The sequence below is a fragment of the Maniola jurtina genome, chromosome 4, assembly GCF_905333055.1.
Source record: "Maniola jurtina chromosome 4, ilManJurt1.1, whole genome shotgun sequence".
Classification (NCBI taxonomy): Eukaryota; Metazoa; Arthropoda; class Insecta; order Lepidoptera; family Nymphalidae; genus Maniola; species Maniola jurtina.
Genome location: NC_060032.1, coordinates 11,698,095 through 11,723,719, shown reverse-complemented (window position 1 = coordinate 11,723,719; position 25,625 = coordinate 11,698,095). Strand labels below are relative to the sequence as shown.

The window sequence follows — 25,625 nt, the reverse complement described above, 5'->3', positions numbered from 1 at the left end:
GCAATAAACAGTCAAAATAACTCACTCCATACAATCATAGTTCCAATTTCATTTGAATACTAAGCAACCAAAGTCCATGAAATTTTACAGACATATTCTAGAAACTAATATGTGCCTGTGGTGTTTTAGATTTTTCTAAAAATATGTAGTTTTAAAATTACAGGGGCCCAAAGATTTGTATGTGAATTTTTAAGACCGCGTAACTTTGAAACCGAATATTTTAACAGAAATCTGGAAAACCACAGGCATAGATATTAGTTTCTAGAATATGTCTGCAAAATTTAATGGACTTTGGTTGCTTAATATTCAAATGAAATTGGAACTACGTTTGTGTGGAGCGAGTGACGGAGAGACCCCTCTTAACGCCGTCGCTGGGAGTTTAATGGGCATAATCTTATAACGGATTGCTCGTGAAATGGTAGGTGGTCACCAGTCGACGCCGTCGGGCAGACCGCCGGGATAATCCCCCGTAAGGCACGCGGTACAGTGACCCCCCACACCGTCGCTGGGGCTCACTTTCATATTGTAATGGATTGCGCTCACTAGACCTTCCACGCTTAGGTATTCGAGACTGTCTGCACCTGAAACAAGAAATAACTTAAAATTTAAAACCTCTATAAGAAAACTAAAAAAGAGCTCATAACTTTCAAACGGCTGAACCGATTTTCTTCGATTATAGCCAAGAACACTCCCGATCAAGCCACCTTTCAAACAAAAAAACTAAATTAAATTCGGTCCATTCGTTTAGGAGCTACGATGCCCCAGACAGATACTCAGATACACAAGTCAAACTTATAACACCCCTCTTTTTGGGTTGGGGGTTAAAAAATTAGGTGAAGCCAAATAAATTACTTCAAATCTTCGCAATTTTCGATAATACACTCGATATAACCGTCGATGTGTTTGCATTGTCGCTTGTAGGTGCACTAGCCACTAGACACTGGTGGTCCATACACCAGTATTCAACCGTGTGGGTGATATGTCACCCACACGGTTGAATTTGGCAACAAAATGTGGTTCGTGTGTTACATATTCCAACGAATACATGGTGAAATCACTTGCGCAGCGAGTAAGCTTCGAAGGCTATGCCACTAGGTCATGAGTCCAACCCACCGTCAGCAAGATATCTATCGTGAATTCTACCATTTGGGACTGATCTACATTTAATGTTAGTTAAGATATAAAAACTATGTGAGAGATGTGAAGGAGGCATTCTGTTGTCACACCTCGACGCAGTTTCTAGTTAGGTTAGCTTAGATTGGCTTTAGGTCCTCATAATGTAAGTCTGTATCTAACATTGATGCAGACGTTAGGTTAGGTAAAAATGTAAGAATCTTAAAATAAATTTAGTTAAAACCCATCGTCGTTTCCTTCAAACATCCTTCTGGCTGCCGAATTACGTAACTCGTGTGAATTAAGGTGGAAGCGACGGGCCTGCCCGCGAAATTCAAATTTAATTTGGTTTTCGCATTTTTTAAACTAATACGACAACGTAGGCTTATGGCATTTTCAATTGCGACAATGGCAGTATCATCCTCACAGGTTTATATAAAAATCTTTACTTGAAAGGGTCTAGTATAAAAAATTAGCTCTAGTATCGACTAATGTGTCAGAATTAGTTGACACTACAGCTAATTTCTTAACCTGGACCCTTTCAAGTAAAGATTTTTATATAAACCTGTGAGGATGATACTGCCATTGTCGCAATTGAAAATGCCATAAGCCTACGTTGTCGTATTAGTTTAAAAAATGCGAAAAACCAAATTAAATTTGAATTTCGCGGGCAGGCCCGTCTCATGCCCCTTAAGCTATTTATTTTAATACATATTTGTGCCCGCCTGTACACGTGTTGTGGTTATGGTACGAGTATTGTGGTAATGGTGAGAGTTCACCCTTATTGTGTGTTGTGACGCAAGTTGGCATTTAAGAACTAAGATTCTACTTACCAACATGTTCGGCGAGCTTGTAAGAGTCCATTTTGTTGGCAATGAGTTCCTCTCGGGTGGGGATGTTGATGCCCATGTAGCACGGATACTTCAGCGGTGGAGACGCTATCCTGATGTGAACCTAACAGACAATAAGTTATGATCATTTTGAGAATGCAATTTTTGATGACTGGACAAAACCATGGACTGGAATTATTTTCGTAATGTTTTTGCCAAAAACTCTTTTCTATTGCAAGATAGGCTTTCGCTTGGCGACAGTTATGTCTAAATGATAGAAGAGCGTGGATTTGACCTGCAATTTGCTCCAGCAATGCGCGGGACTTCAATTGCTTTTATACATGGCATAATATTGTATATTAAATCTTTGAAAAGAGCAACCGCCGAGTTTCTTGCTGGTTCTTCTCGGTAGGAAAGGCATTCCGAACCAGTGGTAGATGCTTTTGACGATTCAAAAGAACTTGTAAAAGTCTAATTGAATAAAAATATTTTGAATTTTGAATTTAAAAAAAACAATTGACTCTGGCCTTAAAATTATTTAGGTTGTGCTTGGCAGAAAAAGTCATAAGGGTACCAACATTCACGGTTGTCACTGTGGTTTATTTTATCGAATTTGGTATTGGTTGTACAGTCAAAGTCCGTAAGTCGTTTAGCACCTTAATGATCATATTCGCGTGGTACGGTTATGCACATGCGTTAGGTGTGTGTGGCGTGTTTACAGGAAAAGGTTATAAGTGCCACAGGTTTTTGATGCAATAATTGCTACTCAAGTTCTGAGGCCGCCGTATGTATATAGGCTTCATCCAAGGTGTACGAAAAGTAACTAACGGGGCGTGAAGTCGATTTTGAGCTCTCCGAACCCAACTATAAACTTAATCTATGATTTTACAATAATTTGTCTCACCTCAGCCGCACCCGCATCCCTCAAAAGCTTGATAATAGGTCCAATAGTGTTCCCCCTCACGATGGAGTCATCGATAAGAACTATTCTCTTCCCGCGCACGTTTTCCGAGAGCGCGCCGAATTTCTTTGCGACACCCAACTGCCGTAACCTTGTGGACGGCTGAATGAAAGTGCGGCCTACGTATCTGTTCTTGCAGAGAACTTCCATGAAGGGGATTCCTGACTGTAAGGGCACAGAAAAAGAAATAAAATTATTGATGTATTTCAAAGTTTTTTTATTGGAGGATAGGCTTGCACTTGACGACAATAATTATTATGCCTTGAAGAAAGCAATGTTGAGGTCTAAGTTGGAGCGCGCTAGCCTAGAAGATGCTTATTTAGTCTAGCCTTGAAGGTACTTAAGTTATAAAAAAGTTTGAAAATTCAACCCTATGGGGGTAAAATAGGGGTTTGAAATTTGTGTAGTCCACGCGGACGACGTCGCGGGCATAAGCAAGTCCTGTAATATGTACGTACCTGTCTAGCATAACCGTGAGCAGCGGCGGTCCCAGACTCAGGTACGGAGGAAACGATGTCTGCATCGATGGGCGACTCGCGCGCCAACATGCGCCCGCACTGCAGGCGCGCAGAATACACCATCTGACCTGCGCAGCGAAAGCTAATGTTGAGGCGAAGCTTCTCTTTTCAGAATAATCTGATTTCCGAACCATTGCCACTAAATACTACCTAATAGCAACGTACGGGTATATAGGGCTTACACTGCAAAGAAGTTTAAATAAATAGCGACTCTTGTTACAGCGCAATAAAGTGCAATTCAGCTCGCACAGCGCTACGGTCTAAAAATTAACAAACGCCTTACTCTTACTTCTAACGTGTATACTAAGAACACAAGATTTTTTTCTCTTTCAAAATAATATACAGGGTGGAATTTTGTAATGCCACCTGGAGGGAAAGTACTCTTAATTCTGTAGATAGAAAATTTTACTTAAAGGAAACATTCCTTTATTTTTGAATAGAAAGAAAACTGCATTCAAAGATTTTCGAAAATTCGCTTGCCACACCCGGGAATCGAACCAACAAAAATCTGTAAAAAATTACAACTTGTACTTTTATTCCATAGATCGTTAGGATCAATTAATTATAAGGATCAAATCTCTCTAAGAAACTTGATAAATTAATTGAAAGGAAAACCATGAAATTATTTTGATTGTTTACAAAAAATGGTAAACTAACTCATCAGTTGCTCTAAATGGAGTTATGTCGCATCTAAGAAAGGTGTCTGCATTACAAACACGTGAAAATTGCAATCGTCTTATCTAAATAGTAATTTTTGTCAATAATAATTATCAAGTAGTATGTATATGTGGTACTCCTTAATTATGCATTAAACGTTGTCAGTGTGTGCGGGACCGTTTTTTTATTTCATTATAAGTTAGCCTTTGAGTACAAGCTCACCTGGTGGTAAGTGATGATGCAGTCTAAGATGGATGCGAGCTAACTTGGAAGGGATATAGCAATTTGTTTCTACACGGCATTGTAGTGGAAAACTAAAGTGTATGGTGTATGTATGTACTAGCTGATGCCCGCGACTTCGTCCGCGTGGATTTAGGATTTTCAATATCCCGTGGGAACTCTTTAATTTTCCGGGATAAAAAGTAGCCTATGCGCTAATCAAAGATATTACCTATCTCCATTCTAAATTTCAGCCAAATCCGTCCAGTAGTTTTTGCGTGAAGGGGTAACAAACATACACACAAACTTTCGCCTTTATAATATTAGTGTGAAGTGTGATGTAAGCGTGTATGTTAAGGATCTTACCTTCAAATAAGCTGTCCGCCCTCGCGAAGTACACATACTCGAAGATACAGAACGCCTGATGCTTGCCCGCCGGTCGGTCCACCACGTCCACTGTCCTGATGCCGTGTCGAGACATCTCCACTATTTCACCAGGTAACACTTCTCTCACATATCGAGCACCTGGAACAATGAGTCACTTTATGATACTTAGAACGAAATAAGATGTGTCTCGTTACGTATTCGGGCAAACCAAAACTAACCAAAAAATTCTTGATTTTTTTTTTGTAAAAGGTGTTAAAGTAAGTAAAAAGTGGTAGGTACGTCGAGTTCGACCAGTTGAACGTAATTAACCCCCGACCCAAAAAGAGGGGTGTTATAAGTTTGACCTGTGTATCTGTCTGTGGCATCGTAGCTCCTAAACTAATGAACCGATTTTAATTTAGTTTTTTTTGTTTGAAAGGTGGCTTGATCGAGAGTGTTCTTAGCTATAATCCAAGAACATCGGTTCAGCCGTTTGAAAGTTATCAGCTCTTTTCTAGTTACTGTAACCTTCACTTGTCGAGGGTGTTATAAATTTTTAATTTACACTTGTTTTATACCCTGAAAGGGATGAAAGGCAAAGAAAGCATGTGTGGCATCAAAATTATGCTTAGCATTTGGTTTAAGTCAGGGCCATTTTATACTTTTTCTGATTGCATCCTGAACAAAATTTCAAACTCAACTTTGATGACTGGTATTGCCTTTAGCGTGGTATGTGTATATCACGCTAAAGGCGATTTACTTGATTTAACTAAAGATCTCAAAAAACTTGAAGTATGACATACCAATAGAGAGGAATCCACAAGATTCCGACGACACCACCCATCCTTCAGCCTTATCGTCTACGCCGTTCTTTGCACAGCCGTTCATTAGAACTGAAAGAATTTTATCAAAATAAGTCCAGGCGCCCGACCAAAACAGTTTAAAGCACAAGTTGTAATTAAAAAAAATAAAAACACGACTGCCTTGCCAATAAACGAACTAAAAAGTAAAAAAAATACATTTGAAAATGGCGCCATACAGCCGCCATATTGAATTTTTTTTTTCAAAAAAGTTATTTCCAGTGTCACTGGAGATGTTTTTTTTTTATTTAAATGTAAGGTAAGAAAGGACTCTAACGATACCCCATATATCCAATTCAGAAATTATGGTGGAATAAAGAAACTACATGCATACTCCTGAAAACATTACACTCCTTTTTGTGTAAAAATACACATTTTTATGGTTGGAAAGTTATTACCTTATTTGAGGTGCCTATGTCCCGCATCCATGCATCATAATGTGGCGATGATAGTACTAAATTCATATATATCTAAGTTTTGATTCTGGTAAATGTGTTTGTGTTGTGATGAATGAATTAGTGATGATGATGACAGAATGTAAATGATAGTCCTGAAGTTACAATACCTAATGCCCCAAATGTCAAAGAATCATAATCCCAGGCATGCATTTATGAGTTTTAGATTCATATCTGACGACACGACTTTTGATGTAGTAGAAAAACATCGTAAAAAAGTTGCAATTGTTGTGAAAATCAACCAAACTATTGAAGCAACTTCTGAATATTCACCTCTCATAATATGAGTATACTATAAGTTGTTGTATGGTATGAAATGATGTAAGGTAAAATAAAATGATGTATCATGCATACCCGCCGCATGCTTCGATGATGACTGTTTGTAGACATCTGGAAGAGTACATATTTCATGGTGAATGATAACTTCATATCTCCCCGTTTTTATGAGGAGATATGAGGACACAAATGTACATGCACTTATGGTTACGGCACGAACACAGAAAGTGACCACATGCTGACCATAATATGTAAAATATTCTAATATTAACATTTTGGCCTAGAATATGTATAAATTATTAAATTCAAAATATATTAGGGTCTAGCAAACATTATATTCGTTGTCTTTTACCCTTTTTACGCTCCAAGGTAGGTAGGCAAGTAATTTAAATTATCTAAGTAGTTTAGAACGAAATCTGATCACCCTATCTCCACCCAGTTTGGTCTGCCCTACCACTAAAGAAGCCAGAAGTTCGCGAAGGAGGTCCTGAATAAAGCTAACCCAGAAGCCGAGTGGAACGAAGGGAGGAAGGAGGTGGCCAGCAAAGAGCTAGTGAGATTTACAACGAAACCAAAGTTGAGTAGATAAGCTGAATGAAGGGGCAATGGAGCGAGTCTTCTGAAGGAGCCCTAACTAGTAACTCTTGGGTCTCCCCCTAAAAAAGGGGTCAATCAATCTATTTCGCCTTAGTTTTGTAAATCAATTGAAAATGATTTTAAAAAATCTACTTAGTCATCATAAAATATTCACTTTTTAGAATTATGTTTTCCAGGGTTCAAATATTTTCAAAAGCAGAAACTAAAAATGAAAATAGTTCAGTACATTAAAAGACAGTTTAGTAACATTTGGTGAGCATTTATCCCTTTAGGCACGGATCTCGATTTTTTTTAAAACCTACATTTCTGATAAACTTAAAAAATACTACGACTTCAAGACGTGTTATCCGTATATACTTCCCAATACTACGCTTCCTTATAGGCTATCGATAATAAGTTGATGACCTATACAAATCATAATAATATTTCCTAGTATATATTTATCTCCCAACATAATATTCTAGATAACTATACTGTAACAAACACAATAACAAAAGTTCATTCTTCTTAATGACTAGCCAACGTTATAAAAAGTATCTTAATGTTCCGTTCAATGACACTAAATTGTGTTCTTACGTAAAACTTTTATATTGAGTTATACATTACAAGGATAAGTTCATAAAATACTATCCACAATGATTCTTGTACAACCCACAAATTGCATTTAAAAATACTTTTATACATATCAAAAGGTTAGTCGACATCACAGGAGACTGAAGAGCTGGCAGCTACCTCGGGCAAAGAATTAGTATAGCTATTCGAAGGGGAAACGCTGCCAGTATCTTCGGAACCTTGCCTAAAGGGACTTCCTTTAATAATTTATTTTAGTTATTATAATATTATATTTTTTAAGGATTTTAGTTTTAGATTCATTATTTTAATAATTTAGATTTTAGATGTTATAATTGTAAATTAATAATAAAAAAAATTTATACATATAAATAAATAATGTCCTAAAGGCAAAAAATTTGACATCTTTTTTGCTTTAAACTTAGCGTTACTATTATGCTAACTTATCACAATCCAATGCCAATAACCATTTGCCTTATCTTGTAGTTTTAGTGATTTAGTATTTTTAAAATCCGCATTATAAAGCGTGCAAAACTCGGGTCAATGCCTACGACGCGGCATTGACTTCGAGTGACCTATTTACGGAACATTCGTTGACCTTTAGGGTCAGTCAAATGTTTTATTTGCAACATATCGTGAACTTTTAAAAATACGGGATTGAATCTTATTTTTTTTCCTATTTTTTAATTGTAAAAAATGTTATGTTCCTATGTTGTGTTCCTATGTTTTACCATAAAAAATACGTTTTTGCTACCGTTCTGGTTATACCCTGCATATAATGGATTCGTGCGCGTGCGCAAGTGTGAATCGGCCTTATTCAAAAACATTGAATCGAGTTAGTGAACGAGATTTAGTATGAATTATGTATGGTGATGGGCATGCATACAAATAAATTGGTGCACTTACATGATGAGCCCAGCGGCAGTATCTTGCCGAGACAGAGCGGCCGGTTGCCGTACGGATCCCGCACGGCGTATATCTTGTCCTTTAACATTATCACTAGCGAGTAACTCAGAGGAGCCAGCCTGCAAGCGTTACAATGTTAAGACAAAGTTTTATATAATATGTTTGAACAATGATTATTATTATTGATTATGCAATGGTCAAAGTGCTAAAAAAAGTGAGTGTATAAATCTCAACCTACAAAATTCAAAAAAAAACAAAATTCAAAATATTTTTATTCAATTAGACTTTTACAAGTACTTTTGAATCGTCAAGAGCATCTACCACTGGTTCGGAATGCCTTTACAAGTACGTAAAATCTTCTTCCTAGCGTTTGCTCTGACCAACACCAGACCAGCTAGGTGATTCAAGTCAGTGTCTATTATAATAACAATATAATATTGTTTCGTAGAAAACCTTCAATGGATTAAAAATGAGTTCGATGGCTATCATGCATTGTTAGACACTGAGTTAGCGAATCCCCCACAGGGTCCGCTTCCCTGCTGAGTCGCTTACACTTTGCACGATCTATAAAATCCTCTCTTTGAAGACCGTTAGTGCGCGATGTTCATGAATACGTAAAATGAAACTAGGTATTTATGTACCTCATGAGATGATTAATCCTAGCGGGCCAATCAGGTCCATTGGTCTCTCCCTCGGGTGGGTTGAGACATAACGCCTGTGTGATCAGCTCAGAGTCTGAATGAGTCGAGAGACCTACGCCTCGTCCTAACACCTAGAAGAAAAAAAAAATACGTTGCAATCAGTTTATTCCTTTTATTTGTCGTAGGCTTGCGCTTGGCGGCTTGCTTAGTGAAGGTCGAATGTTAAATGACGGGAACGGGACAGAAAATTAACCTATAATTCGTAATTCCTGTCCATACTTAATTTGCGTACAGTTAATATTAACCAAAAAAGTTACAATAGGGCCTCAGAAAAGTCAACCTCTAATACAATAATAAAGTTTAATATAATAAAGTTTTAAACAAAAACTTCTTAGTTTAGAATACCCTCCGTATCAAAAACAATCAGTAAGAAACTCGGCGGCTGTTCTTTACACTAATTGTAATAGGAGAATATTCTCTTACCATCTTTCGTAGGCTACTGCAGTTAACCAGTTCCCCATTATGTGCTACTGCTAAGGCGCCGTGCGCCGTGTGGACTACGAACGGTTGGCAGTTCACCTCTTCTGATGCTGCCGACGTTGAATACCTGGACAAGGAATTCCACATTAACTCTTCAACAGTTACAGTGATCGCAAAACAGTACTCCAATCAGAAGTGCAACATGGCAGTCTGCGCAGACCATAGACTAAAGAACAAAATGCACAAGTCCAATAAGATCAGTTTTATACCCTGCGCAGTCATACGCCTCGTGTTCAGATTGGATTACTTGTTTTGCGATCATTGTAAGAAAGATCTCGACTTCTATAGATCGATAACCTGCAGAGAATAAATAGGTCATAAAGGCAGAAGGTCGAATAGGATAAAGGCCTTGATCCACCAATGACAGATATAGGCTGATGAAGAGGCATAATAATAGGCGCAATGAAAAATTGGGTATACCATATTATACGCAATTTTGTGCGCATATTTTATTAGACTCTAAAAGATGCCTACGACGCGCGACGTTGTCCGGCTAGATTTTGTTAAAAAAAATCTATTATTCTGTAGCACTAAGATATTTTCGGGGATAAAAAAAGTTAACTGACAGACAGCCACATTTCTCTCTTTCAGTGAGTATTATGTTGTTTCGGATATGGTTTCAGCTGACAGCTACTGTATTGGAATTTCAAAAATTTTGCTCTCTAGTGAATGTTGACTACGCGCTGTAAGTCTTTCCTTATTTTTTCGTCTGTAGTTCGTCTTGACACATTATACTCTTGTCCTCTGACGTTACTATACCCTGAGACCTTTTAAATATGGCTATTGGCTACTAACCTCGTGTGACCAATGCCTAAGTTGCCTTTCAGCTTTTTCATGGCCTCATCGTTGAATATATTGTTGATGAGGCCCATGCCCTTGTGTGTGTTGAATGTACGGGCGCTTCTGCCCTCTGACGTCACGATACCCGCTGATTCTTGCCCTCTGAAATAAAATAAAAAGTAAATAGCCTGCCCGAAAAACTTCCAACGTCATCATTGCTCTGTTTCTCGGCGTGATTGTCGTCAAGAGCAAGCCTATCTCACAATTAAAAAAAAAACTTCCCTGTGTTTTAATAAATTCAGGCTTATTTTTTCGGACGGACGGACGGACGGACTCAACGCATACGGTGTGCTATCATTTCTTCGCCGGAAGCGGACAAACTTTCGAGCGCTCAGCGTGGACTAGAATCTACTGTGTGCGTTGACGCGCCATGAAATGTTACTTCTATTTTTTATTTATTTTTAGGACTCCTCCGTACTTTTGTGCGGTAGACTATAGGGGGTACTCTTAATCCCTCATCTGCGTTATTAGACGCAATTGTAACCGATCTACATATTTTGGCGGAATAAAGTACCTCGAGGATATCCCTCATCTGTGCAGGCGTTTACGACACAGCGATACAAAATGTGCTGTTTGCAACCTCATTAGTAAATTACTCTAGTCTCAACACTTCCAAACCTAATGAATAGTTTCAGCATGTAAATAATTAAATCCTCGAGCGGAAAGTTTAAACGACACATCATTATGTCCACTAATTACCCAGAAACTTCAAATCACGTAACAGTCAGTATTCAGTTCAAACCGGTTTTCAAGTTATCAAAGAATATCGGTTACTACTTGTTTTATCGATTTAAGAGTCCGGTTCACGTAATCGCATCACAAGTTACAGTTAAGGTCCACATTAGAACCTCAATAACTCAACGGTTCTAGGAGCGGACTTAAATCCGAAAGGTCGGCGGTTCAAACCCCACCCGTTGCATTATTGCCGTACCTATTCCTAGACAATTTTAGCTTAGTTGGAAGAAAAAACTGCCGAAAACGCCGCACTCGTGTGTTAAACCTGTGAAGGGGCCTCTTAAACCCATACCCGTCACAGATACCCCTGCCCCTAGAATCCTCCTTTTTCGCGTGATTAATTTGAGAGCAGTTACTGAGTGGGGCTTTGAATTATTGCGCCGAAAACGCCGTATTCGTGTGTCAGCCCCCCAATCATATCTTTCAAATTCAAATTCAAAATATTTTTATTCAATTAGACTTTCACGAGTACTTTTGAATCGTCAAGAGCATCTAGCACTGGTCTTTGCCCCTAGAAATCCCAAAATTCCTTCTTTTTCGAGTGATTAATTGGGAGTTTATATTGAGTAGGGCATTGAATGAATGAGTGATACCTGTGTTGAAGCGCAACAAGGCCGAGACATATGACCTGCCCCACGTCTACTTGTGTTGGCCAGTCGCCTGTGCCTATTGCGCCGAAAACGCCGCATTCGTGTGTTAACCCTGTAAGGAAGACGAAGAAACTGGTTAAAACTACTGGTAAAACTGACAGGTTGAATTTTTAGTTAAAAAAACAATGCATGGCTTTTTTATATTGAAAGAAATGCAGTAGAGAACGGATGTAGGCTGAAAGATTGGACTAAAGTAAGATTTTACATAGTTTTTTTTTTTTATTCCGATACTTTTTTGGGCTAACTAGTTAGCCATTGATTGCATTGTATCTGATGGTAAATGATGATGCAGTGTAAGATGGAAGCGGGCTAGCTTTCAGGGCTATATTAGGGTGGTGGGTGGGGACGCGCCCCGGCCATGATTCATAGGGTACATCAGGGTGGGTTGCTATACCCCATGAAGCAAAGCCGGGCCGAGTCAGCTAGTTATTCAATACGAAACACACGTTTTTTAACCCCCGACCCAAAAAGTGGGGTGTTATAAGTTTGACGTGTGTATCTGTGTATCTGTGTGTCTGTGTATCAGCTGTGTATCTGTGTATCTGTCTGTGGCATCGTAGCGCCTAAACGAATGAACCGATTTTAATTTAGTTTTTTTTGTTTGAAAGGTGGCTTGATCGAGAGTGTTCTTAGCTATAATCTAAAAAAATTGGTTCAGCCGTTTAAGAGTTATCAGCTCTTTTCTAGTTTTCTTGTAGAAAAGGGGGTTGGATAACCGTTAGGTTCATAATATTATGTCAATAGACAAATGTCAAGCTGTCAAGATGGACGTTGCCTAAATACATAATTATTTATTTCAAAATGATGTTTTGGAAAACTCAAATACTTTGGATCGTCGGGGGTGTTATAAATTTTTAATTTACACTTGTTGATATCACGTTTTATGATCACGTGATCATGATCAATCACATGACTTTATCACGTTATATTACGTAATATAATGTACATATTTATAAATATAATGAGACTTTAACGAGTCATGAAATAGAGTCAAATTAATTGTATTATAATATTTTATCAGTAAAATTATTACAATACAATTTTAAGCAGTAAAAGCAAAATGTTCTGCAAACGTTTTATTTTTATTTAGGGTTGCCGAATTTTGTATTTAAACAAGAAAAATGCCTGTTATCGCCCCCTTTTTCAATTTCAGTAAAATACATATAGCTACGTAAATTTTTGACGTAGATATGTTGAATCCTGAATCAACTTAGCAAGCGAATTGGTGCTTAGAAGCTTCTTAATAATTATATTACTAAGGTCCTGTTCACCACAGCCAAATGAACTTTCAAATCTAAAGAATGACAGTTTGACAGGTTCCCAATACAAAAATTGACATAGCGTCAAATTCGTTACATAGAGTTTATCTGGCGTTTGTAAAACAGGCCCTGAGTATTTTTTACATAATACTGTTTGGGCAAATTAAAATAGTCAAATAAAACGTATACTGAACTTTTAAAATACAATTTATCTATTGAGGGACAGTTTTTTGTTTTTGCTACTCAAAATGAAATATTTTCACTAGGTATACGAAAAATTTATGTCGTCCTAAAATAATTTAAATTGACAACCCTATGCTTATTATTATGGGCGGCCGGCATGACGAAATTGCAAGAGGTAATTTCAAATATAAAATAAATTAGTTAAGTGATAAATGGAAGTGTTTTTGAGGAATGACATGAAATATGCTATTTTACATAAGGGAAGATTTTATATAACTAGATTACATATTTATACCTGTTAACTATCTAGTTTCCTCTTTTAGTCCCTTTTTAAGATATCAAAAGTTTTTATATATTAAAATTACTATCTACAGCATAATATACCTAGTCTATTTTGGTCCTTCGAGCCGGATTAGGCAGGATAATGATTCATAATTATTGAAAATTTCGAAGTCACGTCCAGAAATGCAATTCATTTTCAAGAAAAGGACTTAGATTAGATTTTCAATTGTTGCACAGCCCAATCTAGAATTTTATGATCTTTCTAGGGTTCTGTACCAGAAGTATGACAACAAGACCTTTACTTATTGCTACTGCTGTCTTCATTATGCTAATAAAATCAAATTCGGATTTCAATAATACCTGACTCCACAGCTCCTCTCCCGAACCTCTTGCTCTTTATTTTGACCTCGCCTTGCGTCCTGTCGCACTGACAGCTGTCACTTTGACAGCTGCTGTCATTCATTTTCAGTCTTTTCATTGGTGTTGTGACCTCGTCTCGTCCATCTGGCAGGCGACATGGCGAAGGCCCTGCTGGACCGTCCATGCTCGATCTGAAGAAAAAGAGAAATCAGCTTTAAATATGAACTTTTTTTACTATCTTGCTTATGAACTAATCCATCCTAATAATAATAACTGTACCAGTCCTGCTCGCGCGGGATGGTGTGATAAAATAGTGCGCACAAAACATTGGTCCAATCTAAAGTTGCAACATGGCAGTTGGAATTCAACATTTTGAGCCTGAAGCGTTTGCGCAGGTATAGACTGTAAAAAAAAACACTGATGTCCAACTATACAATGCGCAGTCATATGCCTTGTGGTCAGATTCGACTATTTGATTGACGTGCACTTTACTTGATGCATTTCCACGCTAAACTGCCGGCTGATACGTGAAATCGTACTAAAATGCTTGATGCAGTTCCAAATTGCATCGACAAAAAATATTAGTTACTAGCTGACGCCCGCGACTTCGTCCGCGTGGATTGATTTAGGTTTTTCGAAATCCCGTGGGAACTCTTTGATTTTCCGGGATAAAAAGTAGCCTATGTGCTAATCCAGGGTATAATCTATCTCCATTCTAAATTTCAGCCCAATCCCTCCAGTGGTTTTTGCGTGAAGGAGTAACAAACATACACACACACACACACACACACACACACACACACACACACACACACACACACACACACACACACACACACACACACACACACACACACTTTCTCCTTTATAATATTAGTGTGAAGTGTGATCAGTTCTGTCACTTAAGAGGATACTAAGCTTAAATTGTAAGTGCTTTGAGTTTTATTACATCGATAACTTCAACCGAAAAAATCTAGTCATAAAAAAATACACTATTAGTTCTATTGCAAACAATCTAAAATTAACTTCCAAAGGAGAACATAATCTGCTTGCTGGATACAGACTACAGCGGTAATAACTACAGAAAGTAAATTCACCTCACTGTACTACACCTCTTATATGAAAATATATACACGTGTAAAATAAAAATTTATAACACCCCCGACAAGTGAAGGTTCAGTAACTAGAAAAGAGCTGATAACTTTCAAACGGCTGAACCGATTTTCTTGGATTATAGCTAAGAACACTCTCGATTAAGCCACCTTTCAAACAAAAAAAAAACTAAATTAAAATTGGTTCATTAGTTTAGGAGCTACGATGCCACAGACAGATACACAGATGCACACGAGAAACTTATAACACCCCTCTTTTTGGGTCGGGGGTTAATAAAACTAAGTTCTATGTCTCACTCTACTTAAAGCATAAAAATAATAAACTAACTTTTACTTTTAAAAATGAAAAACAAAATACACCGCTAATAGAAGACACAAGACCTCCACGTGTTTTATTTTAAACCAATACAATGTTCGCAAATATTATTTAAACTTCACAAATACAAAATACCAATATCACACATCATGGTTCTTAGGAAAGCAATAACAAACTGAACACATCAGCATTCAGCACCTCCCAACATTAGGGTAAAATTATGATTGAACGCAATCAAATGATGCTGGTAATACCAATAATAATATGTGACTGATAAACTGACAAAACATTTCTTATTGCTCGCCCAAAAGTGGGTTATGACGCCAATATCGAACATCACAGAATTCAGAATAGGTATAGAAATGGTTACCGCGAATTTGTTCGCTGTATAGATGTCTAATGAAACACCAGAACGTGTTGTTGTAAAAACAGACATACGTAACTTGTATAGTAATTGTACCTCGAGAAAGTAAAAGGGTACAATTAAGGATTGTTAACTGAACCAACATGAAGTGGAATTGAAAAGTTGATATCCAACTGCGGTTATTGATCCTAAAAGTATGACTTTGAGATTGCAACGTAGTAGGGCACAGTGCCTTTTAAACTAAAATACTTGACTGTAATAATAATTTCAAAGACAAATTTAAATAAAGACTAATGTAAACAATAGCGTTACGGACTACGATTTAATGTAGATAGGTTGCTTTGATACTAGAGATGAATTGTATTCTTTCGGATTATTTCTGTTTAGAGTTTTAAGACCTATATTAGAACAGATAGACAACAAAGTGATCCTATAAGGGTTTTGTTTTTCCTTTTGAGGAACGGAACCCTAAAAATGACATCAAACGAGTCGCAGGGAGCTCAGGTAACGCAAGACCGCGGCGTTTAGACCCTGGAATTCAACAAGATACCGTAGTCCAGCAGTGGAATTTATCGGTTGACGAAGACGACGAGTTTTTTTAAATGGCGACACGATGTATTCGTGTATGAAATAGTAGATATCATTTCTATTATCTTATTTACAATTCTGTGTCCAACATGAACTAAAAGTAGTCCCAAGCATTGCAAGGCGTAATGATTAGGCTTTATTTTGACAACGATCGCAATCACATCTCTGAGGTCATCAAAACATTGGCCTATTTGCGTAAATGAAGACCCAAATATGCTTACGACGTCATTTGCTGCCTGATATTATTGAAAAACACGCGTTGTTAAGTTTCATTCAATACCTACATAACGCCTACACAACCATTCGCTCACAATACAGCTTCCTTATAAGCGTATAAGTAGTTCCATGTGGAGTACTGCAGTCTTAGGACCTGGTTACAGTCCTGCTAATGTCCTACCAACCGAATCACAGCCACGGTGCCCAATCTCCGAATCGTGTGTGCGCAAATACAGGTGCATACTCTATTCCTTCTTATAGCCCAATGGAACGGCAATCCGACACGACCGGAAAGGGACCAGGCATAGAACAGACGTGCTTTCTGAGACACGAGAGTGAAGCACAACGCACTTTCTAACACCGGACTAATACTAAGAATTTCTTGACAGAAAACTCCAATAGGTTTCTAACTATTTTTGGCCCAAGCCGGGAGTTGTACCCAGTATTTCGTCATCTGCAAGCATGGGACATGCAGGCACCTAAAAAGGCATGCTATGCCTACCTACATGACTTGCACGCTATGTTTGAGGGCAGGCTCAAGACATAAAAAGGCATGGCGAAATGGATGATCCAAATACGCTGGCAAATGCAATACGTGGTAGGTGAAAATGCATTCCATAGAGAACTATGAAATGTATTCCTTTGACGATTAGGTATGGAATACAAAAACGTATCAAACTATCACCACAATACAATTGTATCATTGTACGTTGGATCAGATATGGACGCATATTATATAAGTACGCTAGCAGAGATGTGCCACACAAAATGAATTATTTTTGTGCCGATTCAAAGCGCCGCGCTCCACCGAGCGTGCCGGGAATTAAAACTGATACTTTGTGTTGACACTAGTGGGTATATTGACAGGTGTCTCATTACTAACATATCATATTGTAAATCCTAACAAATACTTGCAATTACTTGCTTACTTTGTTGTAATTACTAACAAATATGTCTATAAGCCTTCTATTATAGAACAGTACTCAAAACATTGGCACATTTTTACCGACCAATCTCTTATGTGCCTCCCTCAAGCTACTCGACATTGGCGAAGTGCATTGTGCTGGGCTGGCACTACAAAAAGCCACCAAACAAGAAATAAGAAGAAGAACATTTAGTACCGAGTACTCTCAAATGACGTGACGCTCATTAGAGTGCTTCAAAAACAGGTCAACAATAGCAAGTCCAGCGTACTTGTATTAGCAGAGGTCAGTAGTTGTGTAAGATTTGCGACCACAATTATTTAGTACATACAATGTAGGTACGGGTACCTACGTATTCGTTGGTATACCATTCGGGTAGGATGCATTTTGCAATCGTGAAATTGTGAAACTGTATGTAAGTAGGTATATTACAACACCAAATCTCGGATGAATGAATGAATCGCTAATGTCTTTAAGTACCTACTCTCGTATCAAATAATTAAGTAACTCATTGATTGTCGACACTGTTTAGGCCTACCTATTTATGAAATCGTGTAACAATATATGCTGATTAAGCAATCTGGATTTCTTTGTAACTGTAGATGTGAACTAATTTGAAATTCTCTATCAGGTAGTATATCTACATGGTTTGCAAGATTTTCTAAAATTAAACCGTGAATATTTATGGGTATAAGGAAAAAAAAATTATTTCAAACATGAGATGGTATCAAGAGCGAGTCGATCATGCGGTCAAAACTCAAAGAGCCTCTAGCCTACGCATCGTAAAGGCTCTTCATTTTTCCATCTTCTTTAAGACCCTTAGAACTTCAGTAGATAGTTCCTGGTTGAGGTAGCCAGAGCGAGACAAGACGAATTTATGTGGCTGCCTTAGGAGGATGACCCACTGACCAAGATTATTTTAGTGGTTACAAATCCCGCATAACTCAAACTCTCCCCCAAGAAGTAGTGTGCATGGTGGCATGAAGATTACAGTAGGATGAATCCCTGCTCTACTCAGTAGAATCTTCATTCCGAACCGATGGTAATCTTGGAATACAGTGGTACAAGCTGCCCTGCATGAAATAAATAAAATTCAAACATACATGCTTCAAGCTGTTGTATTCTACTAAAATCGTACGTATTCGTAACTCGAACTTTCTTCCGGTCATTAGGATATCTCAAGAAGATTGATTGTAGTATGGAAAATCCTAGGATGAAGTAGTGAAAGTAAATAAACAAATAACTCGGTCTCTGAGTTGTGTTGCTATAGATAAAACGGGGTTGTTATGTACCTCACATATTATTCAGTTTATCTGCCACTTGTTTATTGAGATGCTGTTGTGGAAAGATACGTAATGTCATAAGATAAACTGACCCCCTGCGGCTCAGCTGGACATGTGATCATGACGACATGATAACGCGAATTGCGAGCTCTATTTATAATTAGTACTTATCAAGAAATTACGTTAATATCTATGTTATTAAAATTATTCCAATGGACCGCGCCTAATGACCGGTTTAATTTCAGTGGAACAAACAACGGTTTAAGGTTGAACCAATTGCAATGCAAGAAAAACTTAAAGACTAAAAAGAGTGTATGCTTGATGGTAGGGGCATAATATGCGCAGAAGCGATGGCTACCCAATAAAAAAACCGGCCAAGTACAAATCAGACTCGCGCACCGAGGGTTCCGTACTAGTGTATTTTTTCCGACATTTTGCACGATAAATCAAAAACTATTATGCTTAAAAATAATCAAAAATCCGTTTAAGAATGTGCAAGAAAAGCCCTTTCATATACCCCACTTGGTATAGTTTTCTTACTTTGAAAATTGAAACACATTTTTTTTTTTTTGGTGATGTAACCACGTATTCACAGTTTTCAGATTTATTCGTTTACTTGTGTTATAAGACCTACCTGCCTGCCAAATTTCATAATTCTAGGTCAACGGGAAGAACCCTATAAGTTTTCTTGACAGATACGAAAGACGGTCACGCACACAGACAACAAAGTGATCCTATAAGGGTTCAGTTTTTCCTTTTGAGGTACGGAACCCTAAAAAGTACTAAATATACCTACCAAACCACGAGGGAGAGGAAGACCCCCTACCACATTGTGGTCCAGTGTCGAGAGTATACATTATTAGAATACAGGATACAATAAACTTGCTTTCTTGTCTGTTTGTTCAGTAGTTTGTTTGTCTGCTAGACATAGATTTTGCAATTGGATTTAACCCCCGACCCAAAAAGAGTTATAAGTTTGACGTGTGTATCTGTCTGTGGCATCGTAGCTCCTAAACTAATGAACCGATTTTAATTTAGTTTTTTTTTTTGTTTGAAAGGTGGCTTGATTGAGAGTGTTCTTAGCTATAATCAAAGAAAATCGGTTCAGCCGTTTGAAAGTTATCCGCTCTTTTCTAGTTACTGTAACCTTCACTTGTCGGGGGTGTTATAAATTTTTAATTTACACTTGTAAACATTTAAATTAACTTCAGAATGAGCTAGACATTTGAAATTTTAAAAATAACTTAGAACTAAATGACAATATATTATAGCTGTCTTTTTAACCCCCGACCCAAAAAGAGGGGGTTTATAAGTTTGACGTGTGTATCTGTGTATCTGTGTGTCTGTGTATCTGTGTATCTGTGTGTCTGTGTGTCTGTGTATCTGTGTATCTGTCTGTGGCATCGTAGCGCCTAAACGAATGAACCGATTTTAATTTACTTTTTTTTGTTTGAAAGGTGGCTTGATCGAGAGTGTTCTTAGCTATAATCCAAAAAAATTGGTTCAGCCGTTTAAAAGTTATCAGCTATTTTCTAGTTTTCTTATAGAAAAGAAGGTTAGATAACCCTTAGGTTCATAGTAGGGATGTAACGGAAGCAGTTTTATCGGAACCGAAGCCGGAATCGGAGTTTTTAAATTTGCTTTCTCGGAATCGGAACCGCAGTCGGAATCGGAATCGGAAGCAGGGTGACATGAGAGAGAATTATTATTTAAGGACAAATAAAACATTATGTAGTATTTTTTTTTATTTTAAGTTTCAGTTGTAACATAAAAGTTTTATGTTTTATGATAAAACATAAAAAATGAACAAAATTGGCATATAAACAACAAGTTTAAATAGAATGAAGTTTACACTTTGCCGAATCCGAATTAACTTGAATGAAGTAGTTCCAAATACAACTTGATTTAGGTTTCATTGTCCAACACAAAAACAGATGACTTTCATTGATAATAAGCCGCAAAAATCAAAACAAATATCTATTTAACCAATGAACGTGTCGTGCTGTCGTGTGCGTTAACAAGTGAAAAAATAATTGACAATTGAGTGCGCGGGTCGGGGGAGGGGCGATTCCCCGCGCGACGCGTATGAACCTGTCGAATCATAACAGTCGGTCGGCACACGCCGCCGCACTCGCCCGCTATCTATGCTTCGACCTCCGATTCACACCTCCGATTAAAAAATGTCGGAGCCGGAGTCGGAACCGAAAGTATAATAGTAATCGGAAGTTCCGACTTAACGGAACCGGAACCGAAGCTCCGTACCATCCCTAGTTCATAGTGTCATTTGACAAATGTCAAGCTGTCAAGATGGACGTTGCCTAGATATACATAATTACCTTGGATGAAGGATTATAATAATTACTTATTTGAAAATGATTTGTCGGGGGTGCGGGGGTGTTGAAAATTTTTAATTTACACTTGTTAATTAAAAACTATTCATTTAAATTATTTAGACAATTAGACTCTTGAAACAAAATAAGCAACTCTGCACAGATCTTTGCCCTTCAATTACATACGAACCTAACTAGTCTGAATCTGATTAATTAATTAATTATTATTATTTATCTTTGTATGAACCTACAGATTGGCAGGCCATTTTAATATGGGCCAATAACATACATATTTGCTTACATCTATCCAGCTATTACTGATCATAGTTATCGCTTAATTATCTCCATTATTACATTGTTGTTTACATAAACACTAGCGTGTATACATGATTTTTCCAACGCTCGCTATTGCATCATTGTTTAACAAAAATGTTCTGTTGGGAATAAATAATATAAATTGTTATTATTGTAAGAAAATATAAATAGGTCACAATCAACAACAAGATACTATTAAGAAGTAGGTATCTACTCAATTCATCATCATCATCATCATCATCATCAAAATCCGTCGCCGGCCCGCAACAGAGCACCGCGGTCTCCTTTCAGAATGAAAAGGATTTAAGCCATAGGCCACTATACCAGCCAAGTTCGGATTGGCGCACTTCATACATATTTTAAACATTATGGAGAACTCTCTCAGGGATGCTCCTGCCGATGTTTTTCTTCACTGCTACGTCTTCGTAAGGGAAGCTTCCTCTGAGGCTGTGACCTCGACTTAGGCTGACCGACTTTTGGTAGGAGAAAGCGATCATAAAGGGATTGTTATTTGCTACCCACAAGTAAGCATCCCCTCGGTTGGGTGGCCTGCACTGTCACTATGTGCATTGTATGAGTGCGTTTTTTGACCTTTGCGCGACTCCTGAGTTCTGGAGGGCTATCCCGGGGTTTCGTTCCTTCTTAGTCTCCCTTGGTCCTTCGACCTATGCCTAGCCATGTAAATGGTAAGGGTCCCTAAAACTCCATCTAGTTACTTAGGTATTATAACTAAATATAATAGAAGAAACTGACTGAGGTATCAACATACCTACAGCCTAGAGCCTAGGTACAAATCAACCGCTGGGTTTAGAAACGTGAGATTTTGCTTGAGGTTTTCCCAAGAGGACTTCCTCTGAGAAACTAATTTCGGATGCTAGAACAATCAGTTTAAAGAACAATTTCAAGTAATCGGTAATACCCAGGTATAATAGTCGGAAAGAATTACGAAACGCCAAGTTTTATCAGAGAAAACGCTCTACGGCCTTCATAGACGTCAGACTGAGAGAATAATAGAGATACAGATAGGTACCTATTAAAATAAATATTTAGAGTACGAATAGCTATATGGTTTTATCTTGAGCTGTGAACTTGGGTCAGAATTGAACGGTTCGATCTACATTATCTGTTTGCTCATAAGCATGGCCTAGGCATGCGTTGTAGATGTAACGATTTGTGAGTTGTGACATTACACTGGACATACAGGACCAAATCAAAAAATGAAATTTGAAAATCTGGTTGAAACTGGTTAAGTACGAGTGGGACTCGCACACAAGGGTTTCAGACCATCGTACAAGAACACTTCTATAGGACGCGACAGGTCGAGATGGCAAGCAGCGGAGGACGCCCCACACACTCGCACGTCACCCACGCTATCCCGCACCGGGTTAGTGCAGGGGCTGTGCAGGTGTGCGGGGCGTCCCCACCCTGATTACCATCACGACCTGTCGCGAACTATACTGTTAAGTTGTATGATGGCCATTTCGAAATTTTTATATTTAAATACGACTCTGTGAAAATTTCAAGTCAATACGGTTCATGAGACTACAACCTGCAGACAGACAGACAGACAGAGAGACGGACGGACCTACATACAGCAGAGGCTTAGTAATCCCGTTGGCAGTTTTGACCCTACGGGTAGGAAACCCTAAAAGGCCTTCAAACTAGGGCAGGGCAGATGTAGTGGGGCAAACAAGTCTTTATAAAAAAATCGACCAAATACCTAATTAGTCTCTTTAGAAATATTACTCGCCTAGGTAGATACTAGATAGGTATTAGGTAGGTACCTAAAATTTGAGATACTTAATTATTCATGAAAGGAATAATTTTTAAATATTTACTTATAATTGTTACATAAAAGCTTTTATTAACCCCCGACCCAAAAAGAGGGGTGTTATAAGTTTGACGTGTGTATCTGTGTATCTGTCTGTGGCATCGTAGCTCCTAAACTAATGAACCGATTTTAATTTAGTTTTTTTATTTGAAAAGTGGCTTGATCGAGAGTGTTCTTAGCTATAATCCAAGAAAATCGGTTCAGCCGTTTGAAAGTTATCAGCTCTTTTCTAGTTACTGTAACCTTCACTTGTCGGGGGTGTTATAAATTTTTAATTTACACTTGTTTTAACTTCAAATTTGGATGCGACAACCCTATATAAGTAACAGAAGAAATTAAATAGTGATTTTTATTCTTGAGAAATATAGCCACTACAAAGTACCTACATACTTAGGTCATGACTTCTGTGATTGTCCTCATAATGTAAAGATTAAAGTTAGTGCTTATACAGTATGTACTTAGCTAAGCAAGTTGGTATTTAAAGTCAATGCCTTCAGTAGTTTTTTGTTGTTTGCTATTATAATATACCTACTGGGTAGATTTATTTTATTTTACATTTCTTTATTCCAGTACCTAGTCTGAGAGTTAGTAATTGACTGTGATAAATGTTCAATAATGGAAGCAAATAGAGATCCTGATCTTCTGTAGTCAGCAAATAAATCTGTTAACATGAACCTGAGACTGAGACCCAGGCTCAAGGTAACAAATATTTAACCTATTGAAGGGTAAAAATGAAGGAAAACAAAAAATATAAAATTAGAAAACTTAAGATTTGAGTTAACTTAACACAGTTTTACAGTTGTAAAACTGTGGTATTAAGCATAAAATAAGTTCTACCCATCTGTAAAGTTAATTACACAATCCACAACAGATTTTAAGGTTCCATTCCTAAAGGGTGTCAACGTGACCTTATTACTAAGCTTGTGCTGTCTGCCCATCTGTCCGTCTACCTTTCTGTCAGCAACTATACCTCATGAACCATAATAGGTAGAGCTGAAGTTTTTACAGTGTGTAAGTATTTCTATTACCGCTTCAGTAACTAACAAACAATAAATATTTCAAAATGTAAGCAAAAAATTAAAAAGTAGGTAGGTACATGGTGTTATATTATGTTGTACTATGTACCAGCAGAACCCTTCGCGTGCGAGTCCGACTCGCACTTACCGGAGTTATTTTAACTAGTAGGACTGGTACCTAGTTAATAGCTAGTTGGGAGGTACCTATTTAAATTTAGCAAGGTAAGTTAATTCAGAAAATTGCAAGAATGTACAACAGGTTTAAGTAGGTACCTAACCATTAAAGGGTTACAGTTATTCAGGCTACCTATTTGAATACATTGATGACTTGAATAGATATATATAGATACAATAAATAAGCCTTAAGGTTACATAAATAAGACCTTAATATACATTTTTTATTTATAATTTCCACTTTTAATTGACCATGCGGAATATTATGTTATAAACCTACTGAAACATAACCACAACATTTTAAAAATTACTCATTGCAAAATAATTGCATATCAAAATAAAGAGCTATCGAATTTCGAAGCATAATAGTAATATTTACTTTTTTTATAACCTATAAGTACGCAACAGCTGACTATCATGCCCCTGTAATGTTTTTGAAAAGTATTCAAAAAACTTACCGTAAAGTAGAAACTGCGCAAAACTAGAACGATTGAACCTCAGATAAAACCAACTACGAATCGATGAAGCGTAGTAGAACGACAAGTACCGAGAAATAATTGAATGTCCGTACTTCAATACTTAATTTTCAATTGAAAGCAAGCTGCGCGTGCGACGGAGCACACACTGTGAGCGAATGAGACAGATGCAAGTATACTGCGACTATTAAGCTTTGGTACTTACAATAGCCGTTTTCATTCATAAAAAATAGGCATGTAGGTATTTAACCGTAAAAAACGAGTAAAAGGAAATTTAAAACTACCTATAGGTTTCAAGAATACTGAATGTGAGATAGGTATTGAAATAATTATTTTTGCGAAAATTTGAGGGCGAATACAAACATCTATAGTAACTAACTAGGTACCTACCAGAAATCAGGATAAAGACAAAATAGGCGCCTACCTAAAAAAAATAGATAGGTACTTCATCTGAAAGTGGATTACTCATTCGTATTGTTCGTAGGTATGTTTCTTTTTCATTTGGATGAAATTGGTAACAGATTTTTTTGGCTTCTTTCAATTGTTATTGTCCAATTGCGTTAAAATTTTGCAGGTAGGTACTTGGTTTGGACAACAATAGATTATTTTATTTTATTACTAGCCGATGCCCGCGACTTCGCCCGCGTGGATTTAGGTTTTTCGAAATCCCGTGGGAACTCTTTGATTTTCCGGGATAAAAAGTAGCCTATGTGCTAATCCAGAGTATAATCTATCTCCATTCTAAATTTCAGCCCAATCCGTCCAGTAGTTTTTGCGTGAAGGAGTAACAAACATACACACACACACACACACACACACACACCCACACACACACACACACATACAAACTTTCGCCTTTATAA

The 25,625-nt window shown here is 37.5% G+C and overlaps 1 protein-coding gene across 3 annotated transcripts; it reads right to left on the bottom strand.

Annotated features, from left to right (window-relative positions):
* Positions 1–245: 245 nt before the first annotated feature.
* LOC123864932 (amidophosphoribosyltransferase-like) lies at positions 246–24,922 on the bottom strand. Of its 3 annotated transcripts, none has more exons than XM_045905705.1 (14): positions 15,259–15,514; positions 13,819–14,009; positions 11,678–11,786; positions 10,305–10,451; positions 9,453–9,576; positions 8,970–9,100; positions 8,329–8,447; positions 6,334–6,369; positions 5,468–5,557; positions 4,665–4,823; positions 3,363–3,490; positions 2,848–3,069; positions 1,947–2,067; positions 246–581 (listed from the first exon to the last, which is right to left on the bottom strand). In XM_045905705.1, the coding sequence occupies exons 2-14, from the start codon at positions 14,000–14,002 to the stop codon at positions 427–429; spliced, it is 1,725 nt and encodes a 574-aa protein (XP_045761661.1). In that variant the 5' UTR covers positions 14,003–14,009; positions 15,259–15,514; the 3' UTR covers positions 246–426. The 3 variants fall into 3 exon arrangements, with proteins under 3 accessions (XP_045761661.1, XP_045761660.1, XP_045761662.1); XM_045905704.1 differs by lacking the exon at positions 15,259–15,514 and adding an exon at positions 24,745–24,922 and having other exon boundaries at positions 247–581; XM_045905706.1 differs by lacking the exons at positions 6,334–6,369; positions 15,259–15,514 and adding an exon at positions 24,745–24,922 and having other exon boundaries at positions 249–581.
* Between the last annotated feature and the right edge of the window lie 703 nt (positions 24,923–25,625).

Bases quoted from the DNA above. Each gene is read 5' to 3' on its own strand.
- LOC123864932 (XM_045905704.1), bottom strand. From the start codon at position 14,002: ATGGACGGTCCAGCAGGGCCTTCGCCATGTCGCCTGCCAGATGGACGA. The intron at 6,370-8,328 runs GTAAGTGCACCA...GTACTCTTCCAG, and splicing joins ACTGCCGCTGGGCTCATCAT to ATGTCTACAAACAGTCATCA. The intron at 4,824-5,467 runs GTATGTCATACT...TCATTGTTCCAG, and splicing joins TTGTGGATTCCTCTCTATTG to GTGCTCGATATGTGAGAGAA.